The sequence below is a fragment of the Ranitomeya variabilis genome, chromosome 5 (genome assembly GCF_051348905.1).
Source record: "Ranitomeya variabilis isolate aRanVar5 chromosome 5, aRanVar5.hap1, whole genome shotgun sequence".
Lineage (NCBI taxonomy): Eukaryota > Metazoa > Chordata > Amphibia > Anura > Dendrobatidae > Ranitomeya > Ranitomeya variabilis.
This window is the reverse complement of record NC_135236.1, coordinates 231,270,044-231,292,727: the sequence shown is the minus strand read 5'-3', so window position 1 is coordinate 231,292,727 and position 22,684 is coordinate 231,270,044. Positions and strand designations below refer to the sequence as shown.

Genomic DNA, 22,684 nt, shown 5'->3' with positions numbered 1-22,684 from the left:
AATGAAAGAAAAGGGTCATTCTAACTTTAAGCAAATCACCTCTTGCACGATTTTTGTTATGGAGAAATACTTACAGATAATCTATATCTACTGTAGACTGACAATCTCCTATTCTAAAACAGGTAAGTCTATGAAACATTCAGCAGCAAAGAGATAGCAGGTATTGCAGAAGACAGAAAAACAGACACCAAGCAAGTTAGCAACAGTGGCAGATAAAACAGAACAGGAAAGAGACAGCAGTATTAGTTACACAGTCCGCTAAACAAAAAATTGGGCTGCATTAAAAAACAGTCAAAAACTGGTCTTCTTGACCATAGCTAGCAGCGTTTAACTTTTGTTTAGGAAGTTCTAGAAAATAAAACCAGAGCTGTAATTAGATGTTATGTGCAACAAGACCAGTCTTTGTGTTTATTAAAAAAACAAAACAAACAAACAAAAAAGTCATTACATAAATAAAAGACAATCAGCCCACAGTAGCCATCTACACATTGGCTTTGTGAAATTCACACAGGACAGCCGTCACATATTGCCTTTCACGTCGTGTTTCTAGTATCATGTGACAATGCATCATTCAAGTCTCACTATAAAAGTAGAGCGTTAAAAGAGGTTGTCCAGTATTCTGCTAAAAGTCTGATTCTCCGGTACTGGCAGTAAGAGCGGGTGTAAGAGCGGGTGGCCACATTCTGACTAGACGTGCTCAGTCTCACTCAGCGCAAGAGAACTGAGGGGCCAAGCAAGATTTAGTTGGAATGTGGCCGGAAGAAAGCAAATTGCGTACTTGCGGTTACATGACTGCCTGGTCTCATTGCCAGTACCTTAGAATCCTGATAGAGTGCGGTATGTATGCGATAAGGACTCAGAAGACCAGACAATCCCTTTAATATAAAAACCATGATGCCAGAACTTATTTTAATAAAGTGGCGATGCAGTAATAGAATTATTTGTGTTTCAACTTTTAGGTTTTCCTGAAACCTAAATTGAATCAACTGAACTAACAAAGTTATAGTAATATAGAGATTTAAAAGGGGTTGATTTTTTCCTGTGAGGCTATGGACATAAAGGAAGGTAGTTGCTAACTATCTGCCTGTACTACCTGGCCATAATCTCTGCCAGCTAAAAGAGGTCATAAACCGCTCCTGCCAGCGATTCTGCCTCTTCAGGTGAAGCCTCGTTACAGAGCAGCTTCTTCTCCTCTGCTCTGTGTCACTGCGAGCCGGCTGTCAATCAGCAGGATGCTGGCAGGAGCACGCGGTCAGTAGTGCAAACCAGGAGAGAAGGCACTGCTCTGTTGACACGCGGGGACATGAAGCAGGAAAGTCACCACCTGAGCAGGCTGAAATCACCACTAGGTAGAACAGGCAGGTAGTTACCAACTACCTGCCTGTGTGTAAGTGCCATAAGTTCCATCTATAATGCTACTAATTATAATTACTTCTAATAATCAAGCGGTGTAAACTATCAATTAAAATGGTTGGGGTCCAAAAACCCTGCAGAAAAAAAAAGAAAATATAAAAACTTACCATTAAAATTCTGTCTCCCACCACCAGTATCCCACGGTACAATGTTAGACTAGGAAGTAGCGAGTGACACAATGTCTCGTAAGAGCAAACTGGGTCATGCGGAACCAAGTCACTGGACAAAGCCTCACGTTGTCTATCTAGTCATAACACTGGACACGAGGACACTGGCAATGATTAACTAAGGCTCTGTGCACATAGGCCACACATTCCGTTACATCATTTTGGTGGCCAGAACAACATTGAAGCTGAACTATTTGTGTGGTCAAAATGGACAGAACTCCCATAGCAAACTAAAGCAGTCTTAAACCTATGGAGCAGCTGCCCCCGCATTCACGCCAGTTAATAATAAGGCTACTCTAGCCTTATTAGTGAACATGCACATCAGCTCCATTTACAGAGTAACTGAAACAAACTATGGGATCCAATGTGGCATCAGTTTCACTCTGGCAATTCACTGCTGCGCAAAAGCAGGGGGTGGTTGGGGGGAAAACAGGATTGCCGGATATAAGGACACCCGACATAAGACAGCACCTTCTGTTCTACAAAAGATCTAACCCCGGCACACTCCAAAACATGAAGACAGAACTGTTGATTTCAAAGTTTTTTAATTTATCTTGTGCAAAAGAGAATGGTCTCCAACGTTTCGGCTCAGGCACGAGCCTTCATCAGGAAGACAATCTTATGGTAGTTATATCGTCTGTAGGTCCCGGGCTCTCAGATTGCCCTATAGAAATCTCTCAAAAGTGGTCTTGATTGGCCAGCAGAGTGGAATTAAATGAAACTGTTCACATGCATAGTGGACTATCCTTTGTTATCAATTGCTAGGAATACAGATGTATTGAGGTAAACTTAGCCTTTGTATCTTTCAAAAGTAATGGAATGCGCATAAGGTATTGTAAGAGGTAGTTCTACCACAATGAGCCTTATTCATTGTTCAGAGGGAAGGCTGCAGCTGGCATGTAGCTCCCACCCCGTGTCCTTGTTAATGACTGCTTCAGGCGAAGTCTACCTCAATACATCTGTATTCCTAGCAATTGATAACAAAGGATAGTCCACTATGGATGTGAACAGTTTCATTTAATTCCACTCTGCTGGCCAATCAAGACCACTTTTGACAGATTTCCATAGGGCAATCTGAGAGCCCGGGACCTACATACGATATAACTACCATAAGATTGTCTTCCAGATGAAGGCTCGTGCCTGAGCCGAAACGTTGGAAACCATTCTCTTTTGCACTAGATAAACTAAATAACTTTGAAAGCAACAGTTCTGTCTTCACGTTTTTGGAGTGTGGCGGGGTTAGATCTTTTGTTTTTTGTCTTACCGTTTTACCCCTGAGCACCCAACAGTGGTTGAGCCTGATCCTATCCGCTTTTAGCACCTTCTGTTCTGACATCGGTCAGTTTTGGGCTAGACCCATACATTTGGAAAAAGGACTCTGTGCCATCACCAGTTTCCTACGATATTAGGCTTAGGGGCAAAAAAGAATTGGGCATGTTGGACTCTTAATATGTCCAATCCTTTGATCCAGCTTTAAATATCTTGCTTTAAGAGGCATACGGAGGTTCTCTCTTCCCACTAAAATAAAGTGTACATGTATATGGTGGCGTTAGGAGGCGCAGCTGTTGGCTGACCAAGTGTACGGCCAACAGCTATCAGAGGAATGGCCCGCTTTAGAGTCATCACAAGCACCATGGCTTCAATCCACCATCTACATCAAAGTGCAAACGTATACAAGTAACTGCCGCCATTCCATACTGTTAGGGCAGAATGTTAATGTCGAAGGCGATTTGTGTAACATTAAATCATCAAAGCGAAAGTAACAAAAGCCTTTTCTGCTTCCAAAAATTCTAGGGCACGAAATACAGTTTGATTCAATATCAGAAAAGCAGACAAAGTTTGGTTGCCGGATCTTCCAGAGTGAGAAAAAAAAAATCAACTTTGAAACACTGAATTTTGGATCTCCCAGGATATAAAAAGCCTGCAGCATAGACAAATCCACATTCAATGAAATTTAATTAAGTCTCCCTGCTACCATGCCCGGTGGTTACTGAAGTAACATGGAAAAAAGTGGTTGACAACTACAATAAAATTTAAAGAAGTTGCCCACTACTTGGACAATTTCTCACACCCCTCGTTTGGCCCCGATAAAATAAAGACTATACCCACCTCTCGTGCCGGTACTGTTGCTGCAGTGTTGGCACTCCATCTCCCGGGGCTCCTGTGCGGTTGCTGTGACACGTGATGCCGGCGCCCAATCAGCGCTGCTGTCACTGTCCCCGCCTCCTGTCAAACTGAGAAGGACGAGCAAGTCCGAGAACAGCTGCAGCCCGCACTTCCTCTTCATGTTCTATTTTTCCAAAGGCGGGGACAGTGACGCCAGTGCTGAGCACCGATGTCACAACAATCGCACGGGAGCCCCAGGTAGAGTGAGTGCCGATACCGCAGGCACAGGAGGGGAGTATAGGTTTTACTATTTTATCGACGAGAAACATTCTGATAAAGGAAGGGTTGTCTCAGTAGTGGACAACCCCTTTAAGGCTTTATTAAGTGTATTACAAACAATCTTAGGCACACCACAAGCGTCTGCACTCAATATTTAATCCACCAAGGTTAAATGTGAAAATGTATACTAAGCAGCCTGACAGTCCCTGAAACAGAAGAAACGTCTTTTAAAAAGGTTGTTTACATGGAAGAACACGCCATGCTATTAAGATGCATGTCAGAGTGGCTAATCAGATAAACTACATAAATTTACAAAGTCCAAATGTTCCTTTTGATTCGGCCTTTATAAATATGAAGTCAATAGCCATGAGAATGAGGTGTTAAATCTAACCTGCTATACGAGTAAATGAAATACACAGCCATTAAAGAAATGTAAAAATCAGCCTGTAAAAGAAGCCACATCCGGTATATGAAAGTGGTATTTTTGGTTACAGGTTCACAGTTAATCTTAAAGCCATTTCCCCCGCAGTTAAGCAATAATAGTTAGAGTTAGTCTAGCAGGACACTTGAACATACACTGCAGTGTATAATGTACGATATAGAGACTACTACAGATTATATAAAGACACTATTTCTTTCTGCAGTCATGTTCATTTACGATCTAGCAACCTAAAACTTGGCTTAAGAAGTAGTTGTCTGGTTAATACATATTATAAATTAGCCAATTGGAATCAGATCGGAATATATATTATTGATTAGCCAATTGGTGTAGGATATCTGGTGCCTAATGTAAGGTCGTGTATGTTATTCAGACACCTGCAGTGTATGATTTCATTACAAACTCATGTGACATCACAAGAACTTCTAGAAAGCCCCAACTTCCCAGCACACATTAAGTCAGGACGGAGTCACAAGAACAGCTTTCACACATGAAGTGCTATGTCTTTCACTGCAAAGGGTCAGGATGTAGGTGCAATGAAGAGGTCACAGAGAGACAAGTGCAGCATGTCAAAACGTACTTGGAGGGGTAGCTGTTAAAGCTAAGTTGGCTCTGAGATTGTCCAGGTTTAGCAGGCTCAGGGAGGATGTTTGCAGACAGAGACGGAGTGGGTTTATCAAAGCTTCGACGGTCAAAGTAAGACAACTGCTTCCGGTAGTACTCTTCATCTTCCTCGGGATCATAGTTATTAGAACGTACAATATCCTCCAGTGGCTTCATTTGAGGTTTTTGCGGTTCAGGTACTCTTAAGAGAAGCAGTAAAACATTTTGCAAAAGACCGCTTACCATACATATTCAAAAATACATCTTATCACTTAGAAAAAGAATCAAATATACATTTATAATATTACAATGATTTTTGCTTGTCGGGCTCTTAACATGCCAAGCGTAGCTATGCAAATAACCAGCATTGCAGGACGGGCATCTGGATACATCCAAACAAAATACCAATGTTAGCTACTGTTTTCTACCACTATACACGAAGTTACCTGCTAAACGAGCCTTCCAGGTATCTTGTGAGTCACAAGGGAAACAATAACAAGTAAAGAAAGCAAATGAAGGTCAATTAAAGCCTATCGGTACTGGCAAAACCACTTTTTGTAATCTAAGCAATACACCTCTGATCTACCCCTCCTGACTATTGTGAGGCTTCCCAGTGGCGCTGCTTCGTCCTAAAGCCATTCTATATTGGTGACCACGCGGTCTAAAAACAGTAGTATTTTTAGTTCCAAATTTTGCCTAAAATCAGACTTTTCAAATCAGGACTTAAAATGCTACTGTTTAATTTTAGGCCTGGAATGTGGTCCCTACAAATGTTGAATCACTGAAAACTATAGTAAAAACACCAAAGTAAGACACCCACACCATCGTACCTATAGGTTGCTTTTTCTGGATCATAATGAGGCAGTGGGGCGGCTTTAGATGCAGTAACCGGAACAGTTATCGGTTTGGGTGCAACCTCTGGGGCCTTTATAAATGAAAAAAAATAAAAATTAAAACCACAATCATCGCAATATATATTCCTGGGATAAAAGATAAGGCAGAAATGCAGAAAACTACTAACTATTTGTGCAGAAAATCATGAGCTTTGAGTACGGTCTTACTAAAATTGTAATAAAATTTTCAAATCAATACAAATCTAAGCAATGACGGCATGTAACTATATACAAGGAACTGTAGAATATACGTATGTACGAGACTAACTTTTTTTAATCCCTAAAAACATTCGTAGACCCATCTCTGTTATATCACATGTTGCCGACTGATTACCCAAATCCTACAGCAACTGCTAACGTTAGTGTCTGCAAACCACAGACTCTATCCAGGTTCTTAGGGACTTGCGTAGAGACAACAGTCCAGTGCAAACAGAAGTCACTAAGATTAGGGTAGTCAGAATAGGCAATTAACACTGCTACCCTTTACATAATGTACATAATAAATAGGGGGAAATAGCACCTAGCTTCAAGAATCAATAATGGAACATTAATGACAAATGTCATAAAGTCACTAGAAAAGTAAAATATGTAACTCCCCTAAATTCATCAAGGGGTGTCCGCCAGTTCTCTGGCCAAACGCAGTTGCACAAAATTGTTACAACTTTCTTTAGGTTTATGCTGTCCCAGACACTTGTACAAGTGAGCAGGGTAAGCAGTATGGGGGTTGTGGTCCGCCATAGCTCAATAGATTTAAGGGCACCATACATAGACTAAAATTTGTTGAACCTGCAGATATCATTTGTATCAGTCAAGCCTAATGTGAATGGGGGCCTCTAAACTCTTCCCTGACTGGTGATGCTGGAGTGTTCCTTTACTTCACAAAGAAGATAGACCACCAACAGAAAACTCTGCCAATTGCTCTGTTATAGAGTACGTGTTCGTACGTATGGAAATGGCAGGCAACAACTATCTAATATGTATGGGCAGCTTTTACTACAAATGACTTAAATTGTGGCACACAGACAGGACAAAAAAGTCTGCAACTATGTAACTAAAAAAGCCTGTGAAGGACTTGATACATTTTCCACAAAATGTTTTGCTTTTCGGAAAGGACAGTAAAGTTTAGTTTTTTTTCCAAAAGGCAACATGAATATGTTTTTTTTTTTTTAGCAAACTACTGAACGCCAAAAAATTTGCCAGAAATCTTTGCCATATTTACAAACATTTCATGTTGCATGTAAGGAGCCAAATATAACTGAATTCAACAAAAGTGGAGACGGGTGCACTGTAAGTTCAAGGAATGAAGATCTATTAAGCCCAAACTAAAATGTGACAGAAATAAATGATGTGACAGTACCTTTAAAGCGGATATATCATTTAAGTCCTTTGTTTTATCCCCTTGAATGGCTCTTTTATTCTCAAACATCTTAACTCTGGTAAGGACAGATTGGGGTTTCATGGCCGGGTCATCATCATCCTCACTCACAGCAGCTGGTGGAGGTAAAGGTTTGTTACTGTTCGGCAGAGGGTCTGACTTTAACTGTGCTGGAGGTGGCATGTTTTCTACTCTAGGAGAAATATCATATTGTCCTTGCTTCGTATTAAATCCCTGGGAAGGACTAGGTTCATAACCCCTTGGATGCTGATCAAAATATGGTTTTGTTTCAGCAGGTCGAGAAGCGGGCACAGAAGGAAAGCTTTGAGGCTCTGGCTTGTAACGGACAGGCATATCGAATTCCGCTGAAGGGGGATCTTCATAATGAATTTGGGGTCCTTTAAAATTTTTAGAGGGACGAGGTCGATTGTCATAGGCAACAGGAGGTGGCTCCTCAAAACGAGGTTGCTGTGGAAAATAGCTGCGCTCAAGACTTTCTTCTGAATGCTGCCTAACACTTAAGTCCCTATGCTTTTGTGGATACGAGGACTGCTTTTCATCGTAATAACCCCACTGCTCGTCATATGTAGGCACATGATCATCGCTATGTATTCGTGGCTCATAACTGTGGGAGAATTGATCCACATAATCTGAAGTAGGGTCGTATCTGTAAGACGGATCATATTCTCTGTTCATTGCTTTTTCTGCATAGGATGGCAGGGCATCAAAATTCGGATTGGTGTCTTTCTCTGGTCTCTGATGGCCAATTACTTGTTGTTTTATCAAGTAATTGTGTCTAGGGTTCTCTTCCAGAGAATATGGCTCTTTTCTGTACACCTGGAGAAATAAAAAGAAAATATATACATAAATAAGGTTGGAATAATAAAAAAAATATATCCAATTTCATTCTACAGCCACAAGATGGCAGCTTTCATGCAGTGTTCTCAAGCTTTGTGAAAAGGGATGATGCAGTGCTGGTGAATTAAAAAGATAAGAAGAAACATGTTCCAGCCACTGAAATGTTAGATGTGAACAGTATAATGAGCCTAAACTTATACGCAAGTCATGTCCAAAAATCAGAACATGTTAAGGAAAAGGAAGGGCATGCAGTACTAGAAAGCCATGCAAGGGGAAAATGCAAGCGTATTAAATTCCAGTGATTTAGATGCAGCCTAGTGAACTGCTTCTAATCTCCAATCTAATTTATTATCCACCTTTATGACTGCAAGTACTGGATCAGCACAGAAATGCTTTTACAGTACCTACAGTAAGTCAAGGTTTAGGAGGAAAGTGTTAAAGAAAGAATCTTGGATGCAAGTATGGCTGAAAGTAGAACAGACTGGTGCAACAATGTAGTACAGGTACCTTTGCAGGATCTATGTGGACAGGTAAAGATGAAGGCTCTTGGTCTCTTAGCATTGTGTGAGCTGCCTCAGTGTTAGGTGATCGCATTGGGCCAGCTTGTGCTTGGTAAGAGCTGTAGGGGGCAGGGTTGGGATCCTCCAATCTGACATTACTTAGGTTTACATTGGGATTTACAGCAGCAGTTGAACTTGTAGTGTTTGTATCAGACGGCAGAGAAAGGTAAGGGGCAGCAGGTAAGGCGTCTGCTTTCTGTGGAGTGTGTAAAATAATTGGTTGACTTTCAAAAGCAAAACAAAACTACAGAATGCAAAAAAAATAAATCACCATCCTAAAGTAGTGATCTTGCTAGGCTTCCCTCCTACGCTACCATCCATGCTCATGTCATCTCTTCACTACATCCTAACGGAACATTTCTACTCTGTACAGAAATGGAAGTTCTAAAAAGTACGAGTGGATAAGGTAATTTGGTAAATTATCTACAGGGAGTTCCTTCCTCACGGCTCTATATAGGACCAATTATATCATCTGCCTATGGACAGTTGATAACTCAATATACTGATAAGAGATGCCCTGCCATCACAAGTGGTCTGTATTCTGCTGACCCTTGGAGGGTTGTTTGTAGAACGTAATGCCACGTATAATAGTCATGAATTAGTGCCCATACTACCACCATGCCCCTCCAGCATGTGGAGCCCATACATTGCCTGTGTGATACTGCAGAGCACGATATCTACTGGACAATGCACAGGACTTTCCATGCAGTATGCAGGCAAACTGGTGCCCATGAGGCTTACATACGGGTAACACTATTCACTCTATATGGACAAGCAGCTAAGAGACCTACTACTAATCAGTCATCTTATTTAAACTTCATTTTGATAATTACCAAAACAAACTAATGATTTTAATAAAAACCTGGTCATTAAAAGCATTTACAGAAAATTAAACAAATTCAAAGATCTGAAACTTTAAGTAAAGGTATACACAATGCTATTGATTACAATAATATCCTGGCTTGTCATAATGTTACTTGAAACACTATTGAGCTGGAGGAGCTGAGAAAAGGGAGCAAAAACCTTGTAGGTTACGTTTCAGTAGAACTCAGAATTTATATATATTTATAGATTTATTATCCGTACCCATATTGCGTTTATGAGTCTCTATATGCACCCTCATAAAATAAAGGAAAACTACAAGCTAGATGAAATTCTCTCTTGTCAAACTATGTATTAATTATATATCAAACTGCTCAGCTTCTCCCACTCTATAGCATGCTGAATTAACCCATTGTACACATGGCATAGATATACATAACGTTGTATTTCAGATTATGGATATGTTAATGCTTTGATTTCCACAGGCGGTGGCCAAACATATCTAGCATTATGAAACGCCCTAGTGTCAATATACTTCTTATTGAAGATATTATGGGATCAGCTGTTAAAAACCGAGCCCATGACGGACAGCCTACGGGGGTTTCTACTGACTGGACACTCCTAGTGAAACGTCATTAAGAGAAACCACAAAAATAAAACAACTTAAGAAAAATATCTAGTAGATAATAGAAATAAAAACAAAAACAAAGAAACAAGTTAGCATGCATGAAGTGTTCAGCCAGACTTACCTGTTGTGAAGGTACATTTTTGTATCCTGGAGAATCTGTTCTGACAATGGGCTGTGGTGGATATGATGGGTAAGCTTGGTTTTCCTGATGATGTATCCCTGATGTATCATCACGTACAGGTTCAGATGAGCGTGTAATGGCAGACTCTGGTGGTGTTCCAGCCTCATCATTGAGGGTCTCATCCAGGTCCTGGTCAGTGTAAGCCCCTCCTTCTGTGTCAGTATCTTCGTAATCTGAGGTGTGCCTGCTATCAGTGCTATACATTGAGTATTCACTACCTGGTGCTGACAAGTAGGATAGACGGTCGTCATGCAAATCAAGATCATCATCTGTGCCACCTTCTGCCTGCACCGAATGAAGCCAAGTTAGACCAGGTTAGTAATTCGAGCTTTGGAATTTCGCTGGAGAAGTCCAGGACTTTTTATTCAGAGTAAACATTCAAGCGTTTCTTTATTAAATGCTTTAGAATTTGTCTGCTAGTGTAAATTCTGTATACTAAATACTGCCAATTGCAGAAAGTTATCGTTTACTTACTCTCACATGTGTTTTGAGGGACATCGCTGAATTAGGAAGCTAATGTATTTAACACACAAATAGGGAAGGGAATGCTGGCTTTATACACACTACCATGTATCAGTTGTATGTGCGTGACATCTAAATCAAAGGCAATTTGAGCAGATTCATACATTTGCAGCTTCTGTGAAGTCCAGGCACTGCATTCTAGTGAGTATGCTGAAAACACTGCCACAAACTCATGCACTAATGTACTGAAGAAGTGGAATAAGTCTTACTTTGCCTTCTGAGACCCAAACCAGCTGGTTCTGTTGTTGCTGAACAGATTCTTTCAATGCTCCGTACCAACCATCATTCATAGAATTTAAATTAATGGTAGCTGGAAAAAAATAGGTCAGTTTACTTATAGGTCATAAAATAATACAGAAGATGTTCATCTACAGGGAATGGACAATGTGAGAAAGAAAGGGAGAAAACAGAAGTACAACTGGGACCGCAAGAGCAGGACGAGGAGGGTTGGGATGGACAAAGAGTTGGTTTATACTAGAATCACAGTGGGAGGAAAGCCAGACATGGCCATGATCATATCACCTATGAGTGATGCTAGGAAGAGGTGCAGGATTGTCACAATAACCAAACAGGTGAGCAGTGGAGAACAAATAAGAAGAGATTTTAAAGAACTGAAAATGACAAACTCAAAACAAATGAAAAAAAATTCACAAAAGCTGAGAGATACAAAAAAGAAGGCTTCGCTGTGTGTCTCAGCAGTGATCAGCAAGCGTGAGACAACACTGCCCAGTCCGCAGAAGGACACATATAGGATTTCTATCAAAATGCAGCAAATCCTGCAGACTATGAAAATTTCTACATCATTTCTGCATCTCTTGGCAGGAAAAAATACAAATACAAGAGTTTTTAGTGAGAATTTTCCCCAACTCATTAGTATGGGTGAAATCTGCAGCAAAAACGCTTAAAGAACGGACATGCTGCAGATTTAGATCTGCTCCAACTCTGCAAGTGAAAAATAAGCAACATGTGCATGAGACTTCAGGATTCTCATTCACTCTGCCGGCATTAGGAAACCGTTTAGGCTTTGCAAGAAAACTGCACATAAAAAAAACAAAAAACACGTAAATTGTGCACACAGGCTAAGGTATAATTAATACACATCACTTTTTTTTTTTTTTTTTTATTTCTCATTTGTTTTTAAAAACCAAGAAGCTACTTTTTCCCCCACTGGCACAAAGCAGTTAAGAACAAATGGAAAAAAATGGTAAAAAAGGTCTGATCCACAAAAACAGTGCAAATAGGACCAGCACTGAGATTAATGAAAGGGACACACAGACCAGTTAAAAAAGGAGTGTGTGAATGGTTACTTTAAACTTAAAAAATGGACTGCAAATAGCTGTAAAAACGGATGTGTGAATGTAGCCCATAACAGCGAGAGCACGATTAGCTTATGTTCACTTTTAACAAATAATTTCCTGGTGTCCAAATAGCTACAAATGGCTGATCAACAAAAACGACAAGAAAAATGACAGATGCTAAAATATATAATCAGAATGTCCTCTCTGACCTATAATAACTTATTTTCACTTACTTGTAAAAAGATGGTGATTATTTTTGCGTAGTTTATGAGAACGTTCAAAAAGTTTTCTGGCACTTTTGCGAGATTCAGGGCACAACCTCGTTCGCATAGTTTTTACACCCTGTTTGGAGTCAGGGTTAAGGAATACTACTATTGGATACCACTGTGCATAGTTCAGGCGGTCTACAGCATTGGGAGTCACATCAAGAAGTGCATGTTTATCCTAAAGAAACAATACAATTGGATAGAATGAGAAATAAATCCATGTGCAGATCATCACACTAGCAAAGTAAAGGTACCGTTACTCTAAACGACTTACCAACGATCACGACCAGCGATACGACCTGGCCGTGATCGTTGGTAAGTCGTTGTGTGGTCGCTGGGGAGCTGTCACACAGACAGCTCTCTCCTGCGACCAACGATCAGGGGAACGACTTCGGCATCGTTGAAACTGTCTTCAACGATGCCGAAGTCCCCCTGCAGCACCCGGGTAACCAGGGTAAACATTGGGTTACTAAGTGCAGGGTCGCGCTTAGTAACCCGATATTTACCCTGGTTACCATTATAAAAGTAAAAAAAAAAAAAACACTACATACTCACATTCCGATGTCTGTCACGTCCCCCGCTGTCAGCTTCCCGCACTGACTGTCAGCGCCGGCCGTAAAGCAGAGCACAGTGGTGACGTCACCGCTGTGCTCTTCTTTACGGCCGGCACTGACAGTCAGTGCGGGAAGCTGACAGCGGGGGACGTGACAGACATCGGAATGTGAGTATGTAGTGTTTTTTTTTTTTTTTTTTAACTTTTACAATGGTAACCAGGGTAAATATCGGGTTACTAAGCGCGGCCCTGCGCTTAGTAACCCAATGTTTACCCTGGTTACAAGTGAACACACGTGTGTGACGCCGATCCAGCGATGACAGCGGGTGATCAGCGACCAAAAAAAGGTCCTGATCATTCCCTACGACCAACGATCTCCCAGCAGGGGCCTGATCGTTGGTCGCTGTCACACATAACGAGATCGTTAGCGGGATCGTTGCTACTTCACAAAAAAGCGTGACGTTGCAACGATATCGTTAACGAAATCGTTATGTATGAAGGTACCTTAAGAAATGCAAAAGTAAACAATGAAGCCAACTACCAGGTTATACTCAAGCTTGAAATTAGAGGAATGTTTTTAGGGCCGAATTGAAGAGAATTGCGATTTTGATATCCATGCGTTTCATCAAAGTTATCCAATTTCTTCCTTTAGAAAACGCACAGTAAGAACGGTATTTACTGAGAGTTGTATCCTGAGAAAGAAGTTGGATAACATTGAAGCGCGTGGATATTACAACCACAATCCTCTTAATCTGTCAGAGAAAAATAGCAGCTCCCGCCAAGTGTTGTGTTCCCAGGTGAGCGAGTACTCCACACCTAGCAATTGTTACCACTGGATAAAACCCTGTTGCGCTATTTTTGCTCTCTAGCTCCTTGTTTTAGGCCTGAATGACACTATTAACTGAACTACATAATGAATGGAAAAAAAGTGCAGTGAAATTGTTTAAACTCTTTCACTGAACCTGAAGGGCTTTATTTCTTTGTGCGCAGAGCTGACATTTTATTGACACCATTGTGGGGCATGTATGACATTTTGCTTGCATTTCTGGGAGAGGAATGGATGCAGTGACCAAAAAATTCAATTCTGGCAATTTGATTTTTTTTAAATTCAGTTTCTGCATTGGGCTGAATGTATTTTTAGTTTTACCAATTTAGCCAATTACGCAAATATATTCATTTTTTACATTTTGCCATGTTTAGAAAAAGGAGAGGGGGTGCAAATAATGCAAGTATATCTGATACATGCATAATTTTTTTTTTCATTAGACATCAAGCCTTTCAAAAGGTCTCCATCTGCCATGGCAACCTTTTGGCACACCGTGATCTCTGTGTGGGAGGTCAATGGGCAGCATTTAAAAGGCCTCCAAGGTTGCCTGTCAGTTGTGATGTGATTAGGACTGGCTCTGGTCACATCAGTTAGTCTCCAGTGCCAACCAAATAACGCAGCAAGCACAGCACCTGAACCTGCTTCATATACTCCCAGAGAATGGATGCCATACATGTATAGCTGCCATCGCTGAGGGATTATTTGGAATAACACTAGTAACACGTTTTGATGCTGGGTAACCATGAGGGATGTTTATTCTATTTTGGATAGTCTTCACTGCCATCTTGCACCAAGGAGCCTTGGGAGCCCATCACTCCGTAGCTGGTTTCAGAGGCTGTCCTTACTTTACCACTCACGATAGGTCTGGGTACTGCTTACCAGAAACCCCCACAAGATACGCCATTAAGGGGAGACGCTGACTTTGTAGGGTAAAGTCCCTTAGATTCTTACATTTTTTCAACTTTTTTATGCTTCAAGAACTGCTCACCTGGCACCTAACATAGCTCACTAGTCAGCAGATGGAGATGTACAATCAATGGTTTTTTGTTCACTTTTTAGTGGTTTTACCATTTTGGCTGATCAGTGTATAAGGAAGTGTTCAATTTAAGTGAGCTTTCATGTGGAAACCACTGAAGAATCCATTGATTCAGTTTCTATACGACATTGGTTAACATACCTAATCAGTATGCATCAATCTTACACAGAGGCTAGTCAAGCTGTCTGCTATATATCTAAGCGATGACCAGCACAGTCAATTTCCTAAAAGATCTTACTGTATTAATCACTCACCCTGTCAATAATCTGCTTGATTGTATGAAGACGAATTATCCCAGAGCTCCTCTGGTCAGTTCCCGCGTCTCTCGGTTCACTTCCTAAAGAGAAATGTGTTCATTACAGAAGCACCAGAGTTTAAATACCTTGACAAAAGGCCATTAGTTGCAATTCCTGTATGGTCTAATATCTATAAGACTTAGATGCCTCCTCAAAAAGCTTATTTGGGTCAAGAATTCTGCACAAAGAAGGATCCATTTAAAAAAAAACAAAAAAAAAAAAAACATGAGGATCAATAAAAAAAAAAAAAAAAAAACACAAATGTCATCTCTCAAGGTGTACTGGAACACTGAAGATTTCTTATTGAAACATGGATATATTCTCCACTGCCAGACCAGTGGTGCTCCCTGCAGGCCTTTGATGAATATGCTTCAGACGTCACATGCAGTATATCCACGGGACCGCTGCAGGCAATCACTCACCTTTTGACCTGGTGCAGTAAATTACAGCATCACTGATGAGACTACCTGACTGCAGCGATTGTGTGATTAGATGGCATGTGACCCTCAAAGAACAAGAAGTAAAGACCAGTGCAGAGGACCACAGCAATGGGAATTTATCAGGCGAGTTATGGTCTGTTTGTTACAATTTTGTAATCTCTTCAATTGGGAAAACGTTCAAATTCTGAAACCCCCTATAAAGCTGTGTATGTCCTGAATTGCGACTTAGGAAAACTTTTCATAAAAAAAAAAAAAAAAAAATTATTTTGCTTAAATTAAATCAATGGAAAACGGACCTTGAATGGAAACCATGCCACCAGTTAGCCCCAAACCAAAGTAAACGAGTGATATATTTCATTATTGGGACATTGATGCTTGGGGAATACATGGCATAGTATCTGCAGTGAGCAAAGTGATTTATCCATGAATTGAAAAGAATTTTAAGCAAATCTCCACTGATGTTCTCCCACTTAACTGGACACTAATTAAATAGGACATGTACACTACACTCATTGGGTATTGTATGGTTGCCTTGGCCAATATCATCTGACCGGGTGTGAGAGAACTCCCATGAAGATACACTTCATAAGACCTAAACCAATGGAAGAGACACAGTACTTATATCGGAACATCCAATCAATCAGTTAGAAATAAATACAAATGATATTTTTTGTCTTTTTTTGCGTGAACTTACAGCAACATTATGTAACGTTTTAATAATTTATTGTTCAAATCATCATTTCTGATTGCTCACTTAATTCTAAATATATTACTTCCACTGTTAAGTCATTTTAAACATTTTTAATGTATTAAAGTAAAACTAGCACACTATTATTGACAAATCATTCTATCCATCCACAGTTCAGAAGTCAATTTTCTATATGATCACTATACCATACGGTGAGAACTGCCTATAAGTGGTGGGGACTTACTTGCCACCTCGTAGATATCTGGTTCCTCTCTTGCCAACTTCTCTCGTGCAACATCAGCAATGGGACCAAAGATAACAACAGGCCTGAGAAATCCAGCTGTAAAACATGTATTGTGAAAATAGGCCAAAGGAGAGCAATTCAGAACTAAGGTGTGATTTTTCAATATCAAACTCATTATGTAGGCATCACTTCCAACTGTGTATGTGTATGTATGTATGTATGTATGTATGTATGTATGTATGTATGTATGTATGTATGTATGTATGTATGTATGTATATATATATATATATATATATATATATATATATATTTTTTTTTTTTTTTTTTTTTTTAAATAAAATGTATTATGTAAAGGAAACGCTTGCTTTGCTCCTGACTTGGAATTTTAGTTTCTTATTCCCGGTCTTTCTCCTATTTTAGTCTTATGTAACATGATCCTGCAATTGTTTGCTTACATAATACACGGCTGTCCTCAGTCATTGCAGTGTATTGTGCCCATCATGTCCTGCAGGGATAATATTCTGCAGTACACAGCAGACCTGGAGGACTGCGTCGGACCCCCAACAACCATAGTTAAACTATTTGGGATTGGCGCTGACTCCTTATTGTGGAAATAAGTTACAGCTGACACTCATGGCAGATGATATGGGCACAGATCATGAACCAGCACCATCCCCAGACATCAATATTTTTTTATTTTTTATTTTTTTTTTGCATATGAGGAAAAAAAATTAAAAGTACCACTTTTCATCTGTGTGGTTAATATAATTTTCAGTCCATGTGTCTTATTACACAATCAATGCAGCCTCCGTTTTCTCGTATGCAATTAAAAAAAAAAAATATTCCAAGATTTTCCTTCCTGCTAAACAATAAAAAACAAACAGATGGCACTCGGACGGCTTTCTTATGTCGACTGTTTCTCTTCACAGACCCATTAATTTAGGGGGCTAGTCTGATCCACCAATCAGGATAAAAAAAACGGACATGTCGTGTTTTAAGTCTACGTTCACATTAGCGTTCGGCGCCGCAGCGTCGCCGCATGCGTCCCTATATTTAACATGGGGGCGCATGGACATGCGTTGTGCTGCGTTTGCGACGCATGGCCGCAAGCGTTGGGCGCAGAGAACGCAACAAGTTGCATTTTTTTTGCGCCCAACTTTCTGCAAAAAAGGACACATGCGTCGCAAAACGCAGCGTTTTAGCGTGCGTTTTGTTGCGTTTTTGTTTGCGTTGTGCGTTGCGTCGCCGACGCAGCGGCGCACAACGCAAATGTGAACGTAGCCTAAGGGATTTCTTTATGAGGGACAGGCTTTCAAAGTTTAACGGGTACATAAAAGACTATAATGGGTATATGTTCTTTCCACAAAAACTACAGTAACTTATTAAATAGACATCGCTATTAAGTGTATACTATGAACATTTAATGATCTCACCAGATTTAGAAAAAAGGGCAAAAATACCTTCTCGCAAGACAACTCTTTCATACGCCGGAAACTTTGTCTGAACAGGTTGAGCAGAGAGGTCTTCCCTGCTTTTCCTGAGATTTCGCTTGGAACTTCGAAGACCTCGGAAGCGCCAGAAGTCTGCACGATCGCCTCCTGCTGTTTTAGGGAGGGTGTACTGCACACTCGCAAGCTGCTCAGCTCTAAGGGAAGTTGTAAAATAATAAATCAGCATATATAAAGAAATCTGAAAAACCTAAGAAAAACTATCAGCTGAACTTAAAAACTCGTAAAAAGCATGTGCATGCTGTGGCTGCTAGAGGGGAAAAGTTTGACTGGACGCTATAGTCACAAGTTGATAGAGAAGATTGGCTTCTGTTAATTAAGATACTAGCCATCCCTTCTAAAAGTGGTTCATGAGCTAGATAACCTATTGAAAAGCAAAAAGAAAGCAGATCATTTAACTAAGGCTGTTTCACATTTGCGGATGGAGGGCTGCGTACGACCTTCAGTCAGCTTCGCCCCCCCCCGCCGCACTTCCTCCCGTCAGCTCCGCCTACATCGGTGTGCGTATTCTATCTTTACCATTAGGTACACAGGCCATGCCGATGTAAGCGGATGCCTCTGCATGCGTTGTTTTGAAGGTGCGGCAACCTGCGCCGAACGCAACGAATTGCAATTTGGTGCGGTCGCCGCACCGTCAAAACAACGCATGCGGAGGCATCCGCATACATCTGCATGGCCTGTGTACCTAATGGTAAAGATAGGGTACGCACGCCGCATGCCAACGTAGGCGGAGCTGACCGGAGGAGGTGCGGCGGTGGGCGGAGCTTCACGGAGGACGTACGCAGCCCTCCATCTGCAAATGTGAAACTAGCCTAACACAAGGAAGGCAGGAATCAATGAACCAACTTATATAAACAAAAATAATAACATTAATGGCTAAAAGTAAACAAATGGTAGAAATTTAAAACACCATGATCGCGCATAACAACTAGAAAGAAATGAAAAAAGAATATGCTAGAATGGTACCACTATTGGTCCCTAGCTGGAGGGTTACGAGTCCACTTTGTGTTACCTGTTCTTATTTGGGATAATTCCTCTTTCCACTTCCTTATGATTTCTACCTATTCGAATTGCAAGCCATGATCCTAGTTTCCCATTGTAAAGGGTATCCACAACTCGAAACACCTCTCCCTTGTTGAAACTTAGGCCGTATGGGGATTCCTTCTCATATTCAAAATGGGTACGAATATAAAAGGAATCACCAACGTCAGATTCAACAATGCGACGGTAAACTGTAAGAGACAGAGAAAAAACACCTATGTCAGCACAAAATCACTGTTCCTGGCATTAGAAGCGGACGGACGTGGTTTTACTATCGGGGAAAATTTCTATTGTTAGACCTGTCATGTATGATTTGTCCAAATCATAAAACCTCTTTAATGGTGGCCATTCATATCAGTCACCTATACACAATTAGTCTAAAATGTGTCAAATTAATCACAGTGGCTCACGCTGGATTATAAACTGGACACATTTTTTTTTTTAGACACTTGTCTACCACCTCTTAGATTGTTTAGTGTATGCTAGAATTTTAGCATACATTGCTGCCAGCAAGCTATGCCCCTCACTCATCCACGCTCCTTTAACCCCTTCACCCCAGGGCGGATCTTCCATTTTATTTTTTTTCTCCCCTTCTTCCAAGAGTCATAACTTTTATTTTACCATCAATATAGCCAAATGATTAAATCAGCTATCAAGTGCAGTGAAAGATGTGGGCTCAGCATGTGAGCCTGCATCAAAGGCAGGGATACAGCCAATGACGTACATGTAAGTCATCGGTCGTGAAGGGGTTAACAACGCCATACACTTGATGAAAGTCAACAAGATAATACTGGCGATTTCTGGCTGGAAACACTGCTTTGGGATAAATCCAGACGAACACTAAAACTTCAGCCTAAGGCTATGTGCACATGTTCCAGATTTCCTGCGGATCCGCAGAGTTTTTTACCGTGCAAACGCTGCAGATCTGCAAGTGATTTACAGTACAACGTAAATCAATGGGAAAAAAAAACAAAAAACGCTGTGCTCATGGTGCGGAAAATTCCACGCGGAAACGCTGTGGATTAAAAGAAGTAGCATGTCACTACTTTTGTGCGGATCTGCAGCGTTTTTGTACCCATTCCATTATAGAAATCCGCAGCGGTAAAAAATGCAAGAAATCCGCACAAAATCCACAGTAAATCCGCACAAAAACGCATCAAATCTGCACCTGAGTTTTCTGGCAAGAGATGCAGAATCCGCACAAAAAATTGCAGAGGCAATTCCGCAACGTGTGCACATAGCCTTAGACTTGGTGCAAATAAAGGTTAGGACACGTTCACATGTTCAGCATCTGGTCAGTATCTTACATCAATATTTGCAAGCCAAAACCAGGAGTGGGACAATAAAAAGGGTAATAGAAACATGTCACTGCTTCTGCATTTTTCACCCACTCCTGGTTTTGACTTACAAATACGGATGTAAAATACTGACCAAATACTGCTAGTGTGAACGTTTTGAAAACTAAGACAGACGTAGGTCGACAGTACCTCGGCAGAATCTCACCCTCCCGAACAAGGAATCAGGACATTTTAAACATCATGCAGGATTCTACCTTTCCATGAAATTTACTACTGAAGGTGAAAAGGAAAAATCCACCATACATGTAATATGTATTGACAGCCTGAAGCAACTGTACAGCCTCCCAAACTCTTAGTTCGACCACACTTAGAATACTGTGCACAGTTTTGGTCTCCGGTGTATAAGAAAGACATAGCTGACCTGGAGCGGGTGCAGAGAAGAGCGACCAAGGTTATTAGAGGACTGGGGGGTCTGCAATACCAAGATAGGTTATTACACTTGGGGCTATTTAGTTTGGAAAAACGAAGGCTAAGGGGTGATCTTATTTTAATGTATAAATATATGAGAGGACAGTACAAAGACCTTTCTGATGATCTTTTTAATCATAGACCTGAGACAGGGACAAGGGGGCATCCTCTACGTCTGGAGGAAAGAAGGTTTAAGCATAATAACAGACGCGGATTCTTTACTGTAAGAGCAGTGAGACTATGGAACTCTCTGCCGTATGATGTTGTAATGAGTGAGTCATTACTTAAATTTAAGGGGGGACTGGATGTCTTTCTTGAAAAGAATAATGTTACAAGGTATATACACTAGATTCCTTGTTAGGGCGTTGATCAATGGAACTAGTCTGATTGCCGCATGCAAAGTCGGGAAGGAATTTTTTTCCCCAATGTGGAGCTTACTATTTGCCACATGGTTTTTTTTTGCCTTCCTCTGGATCAACATGTTAGGGCATGTTAGGCTATGGGTTGAACTAGATGGACTTAAAGTCTTCCTTCAACCTTAATAACTATGTTACTATGTTATGTATAATTTCATGTGCACCCATTACCTTAATACACTGTATAATCGACAAGGACATATGGCAAGTGGTAGTCCATTGCAGGCAATTCATTGGTTACATGGAAATGAAAGATACTAGAAGCACTAACCATCTTTCTTTTTCTGTGCCAGAATCGTGACCTCTTCTCCTTTGGGCAAATCAAGAAGAAAAAGAACAGCCTCCTCCCTGATGATGTTAGTGAAATCCACATTATTTACCTACAATATATAAAAAAAAAAATGGACATTTATTATTATTTATTTATATAAAACACCATTAATTCCATGGTGCTGTACATGAGGAGGGGCTACATACAAAGTTATAGATATCGTTTACAGTAAACAAATTTACGATGACAGACTGGTACAGAGGGGAGAGGACCCTGTCCTTGCGAGCTTATATTCTACAGGATTATGGGGAAGGAGACAGTAACTTGGACGTTATAACAGATCTTGAAAATAAATCCTAATCAGTAAAAGTAGAAAATCTAAAATTTATAATAAATATTCATAACATACAAAAGAAAACCTCTCAATCAAACAAACATACATTGAGAGCAAATGTGCATGTAAATGTGCAACTAATGAATAGGTATTTACAAAACTTTTTTGTTCACTGTTTGATTATTTATTTGAGGGTGTTCACAATCTGATTGCTGCTCATTTCTCAGAGGTCCTTCGGAGCATTCCGATTATGTTGCTGCATTCATTTTCCTCTTTTGCCTTGAAACAAAGTTCATAAATTTCCATGATTAAAAATATTAGCTGTTTGCAACTTACTCTCAGAATCTGATCACCTTCTTCCAATCCTTCTTTTGCCGCAGGGCTATCCTCCAAAACACCCGCCACGAAAATGCCAACATCGTTTCCACCAGCAAGACGTAGGCCTACGCTGTCTCCTTTCCTGAATTTTACTAGTTTCATGCTAGGTCTAAAAGGATTAAACAAAACATATACAATCAATTACATTTTAAGGACTTCTACTAACCAGATTTGGCTGATGAGTATTTCGATTAATAAAATGGTACAGAACAGCAAAGTTACCTTAGCATGCCATCTTCATGTGTGGAGTTCGGGAAAGGCCCATCAGATGGGCTAACAGGCAAATCTACATCAGGCTGCCCTGACTGAGCATATACTGGCTTCGGTTCTGAGGAAAACCACAAAAAATGTAAGGGCATACAGCTTCATGTACAAAGAAGGATAGCTAGAAGAAGCAGAATACTGAAGCGTTGAATAACGTTGGTAACACAGATAATGCCTTCAGAGGCAAACTCTTACTTCTGCATAGTCTTCTC

At 40.5% G+C, this 22,684-nt stretch overlaps 1 protein-coding gene across 16 annotated transcripts in view; it reads right to left on the bottom strand.

Moving 5' to 3' along the window:
- Positions 1 to 22,684, bottom strand: part of TJP1 (tight junction protein 1) — a 623,857-nt gene that overhangs the window by 18,349 nt on the left and 582,824 nt on the right. For all 16 annotated transcript variants that reach the window (XM_077263881.1, XM_077263886.1, XM_077263888.1 and 13 more), the window contains 14 exons: positions 22,431 to 22,536; positions 22,167 to 22,317; positions 21,497 to 21,605; positions 19,015 to 19,234; positions 17,955 to 18,139; positions 16,494 to 16,589; positions 15,080 to 15,162; positions 12,378 to 12,588; positions 11,056 to 11,156; positions 10,265 to 10,609; positions 8,641 to 8,889; positions 7,258 to 8,112; positions 5,838 to 5,932; positions 4,985 to 5,209 (listed from right to left, as the gene is read on the bottom strand). In XM_077263881.1, coding sequence (XP_077119996.1) covers positions 4,985 to 5,209; positions 5,838 to 5,932; positions 7,258 to 8,112; positions 8,641 to 8,889; positions 10,265 to 10,609; positions 11,056 to 11,156; positions 12,378 to 12,588; positions 15,080 to 15,162; positions 16,494 to 16,589; positions 17,955 to 18,139; positions 19,015 to 19,234; positions 21,497 to 21,605; positions 22,167 to 22,317; positions 22,431 to 22,536 — 3,031 coding nt within the window. The remainder of the gene's footprint in view (positions 1 to 4,984; positions 5,210 to 5,837; positions 5,933 to 7,257; positions 8,113 to 8,640; positions 8,890 to 10,264; positions 10,610 to 11,055; positions 11,157 to 12,377; positions 12,589 to 15,079; positions 15,163 to 16,493; positions 16,590 to 17,954; positions 18,140 to 19,014; positions 19,235 to 21,496; positions 21,606 to 22,166; positions 22,318 to 22,430; positions 22,537 to 22,684) is intronic.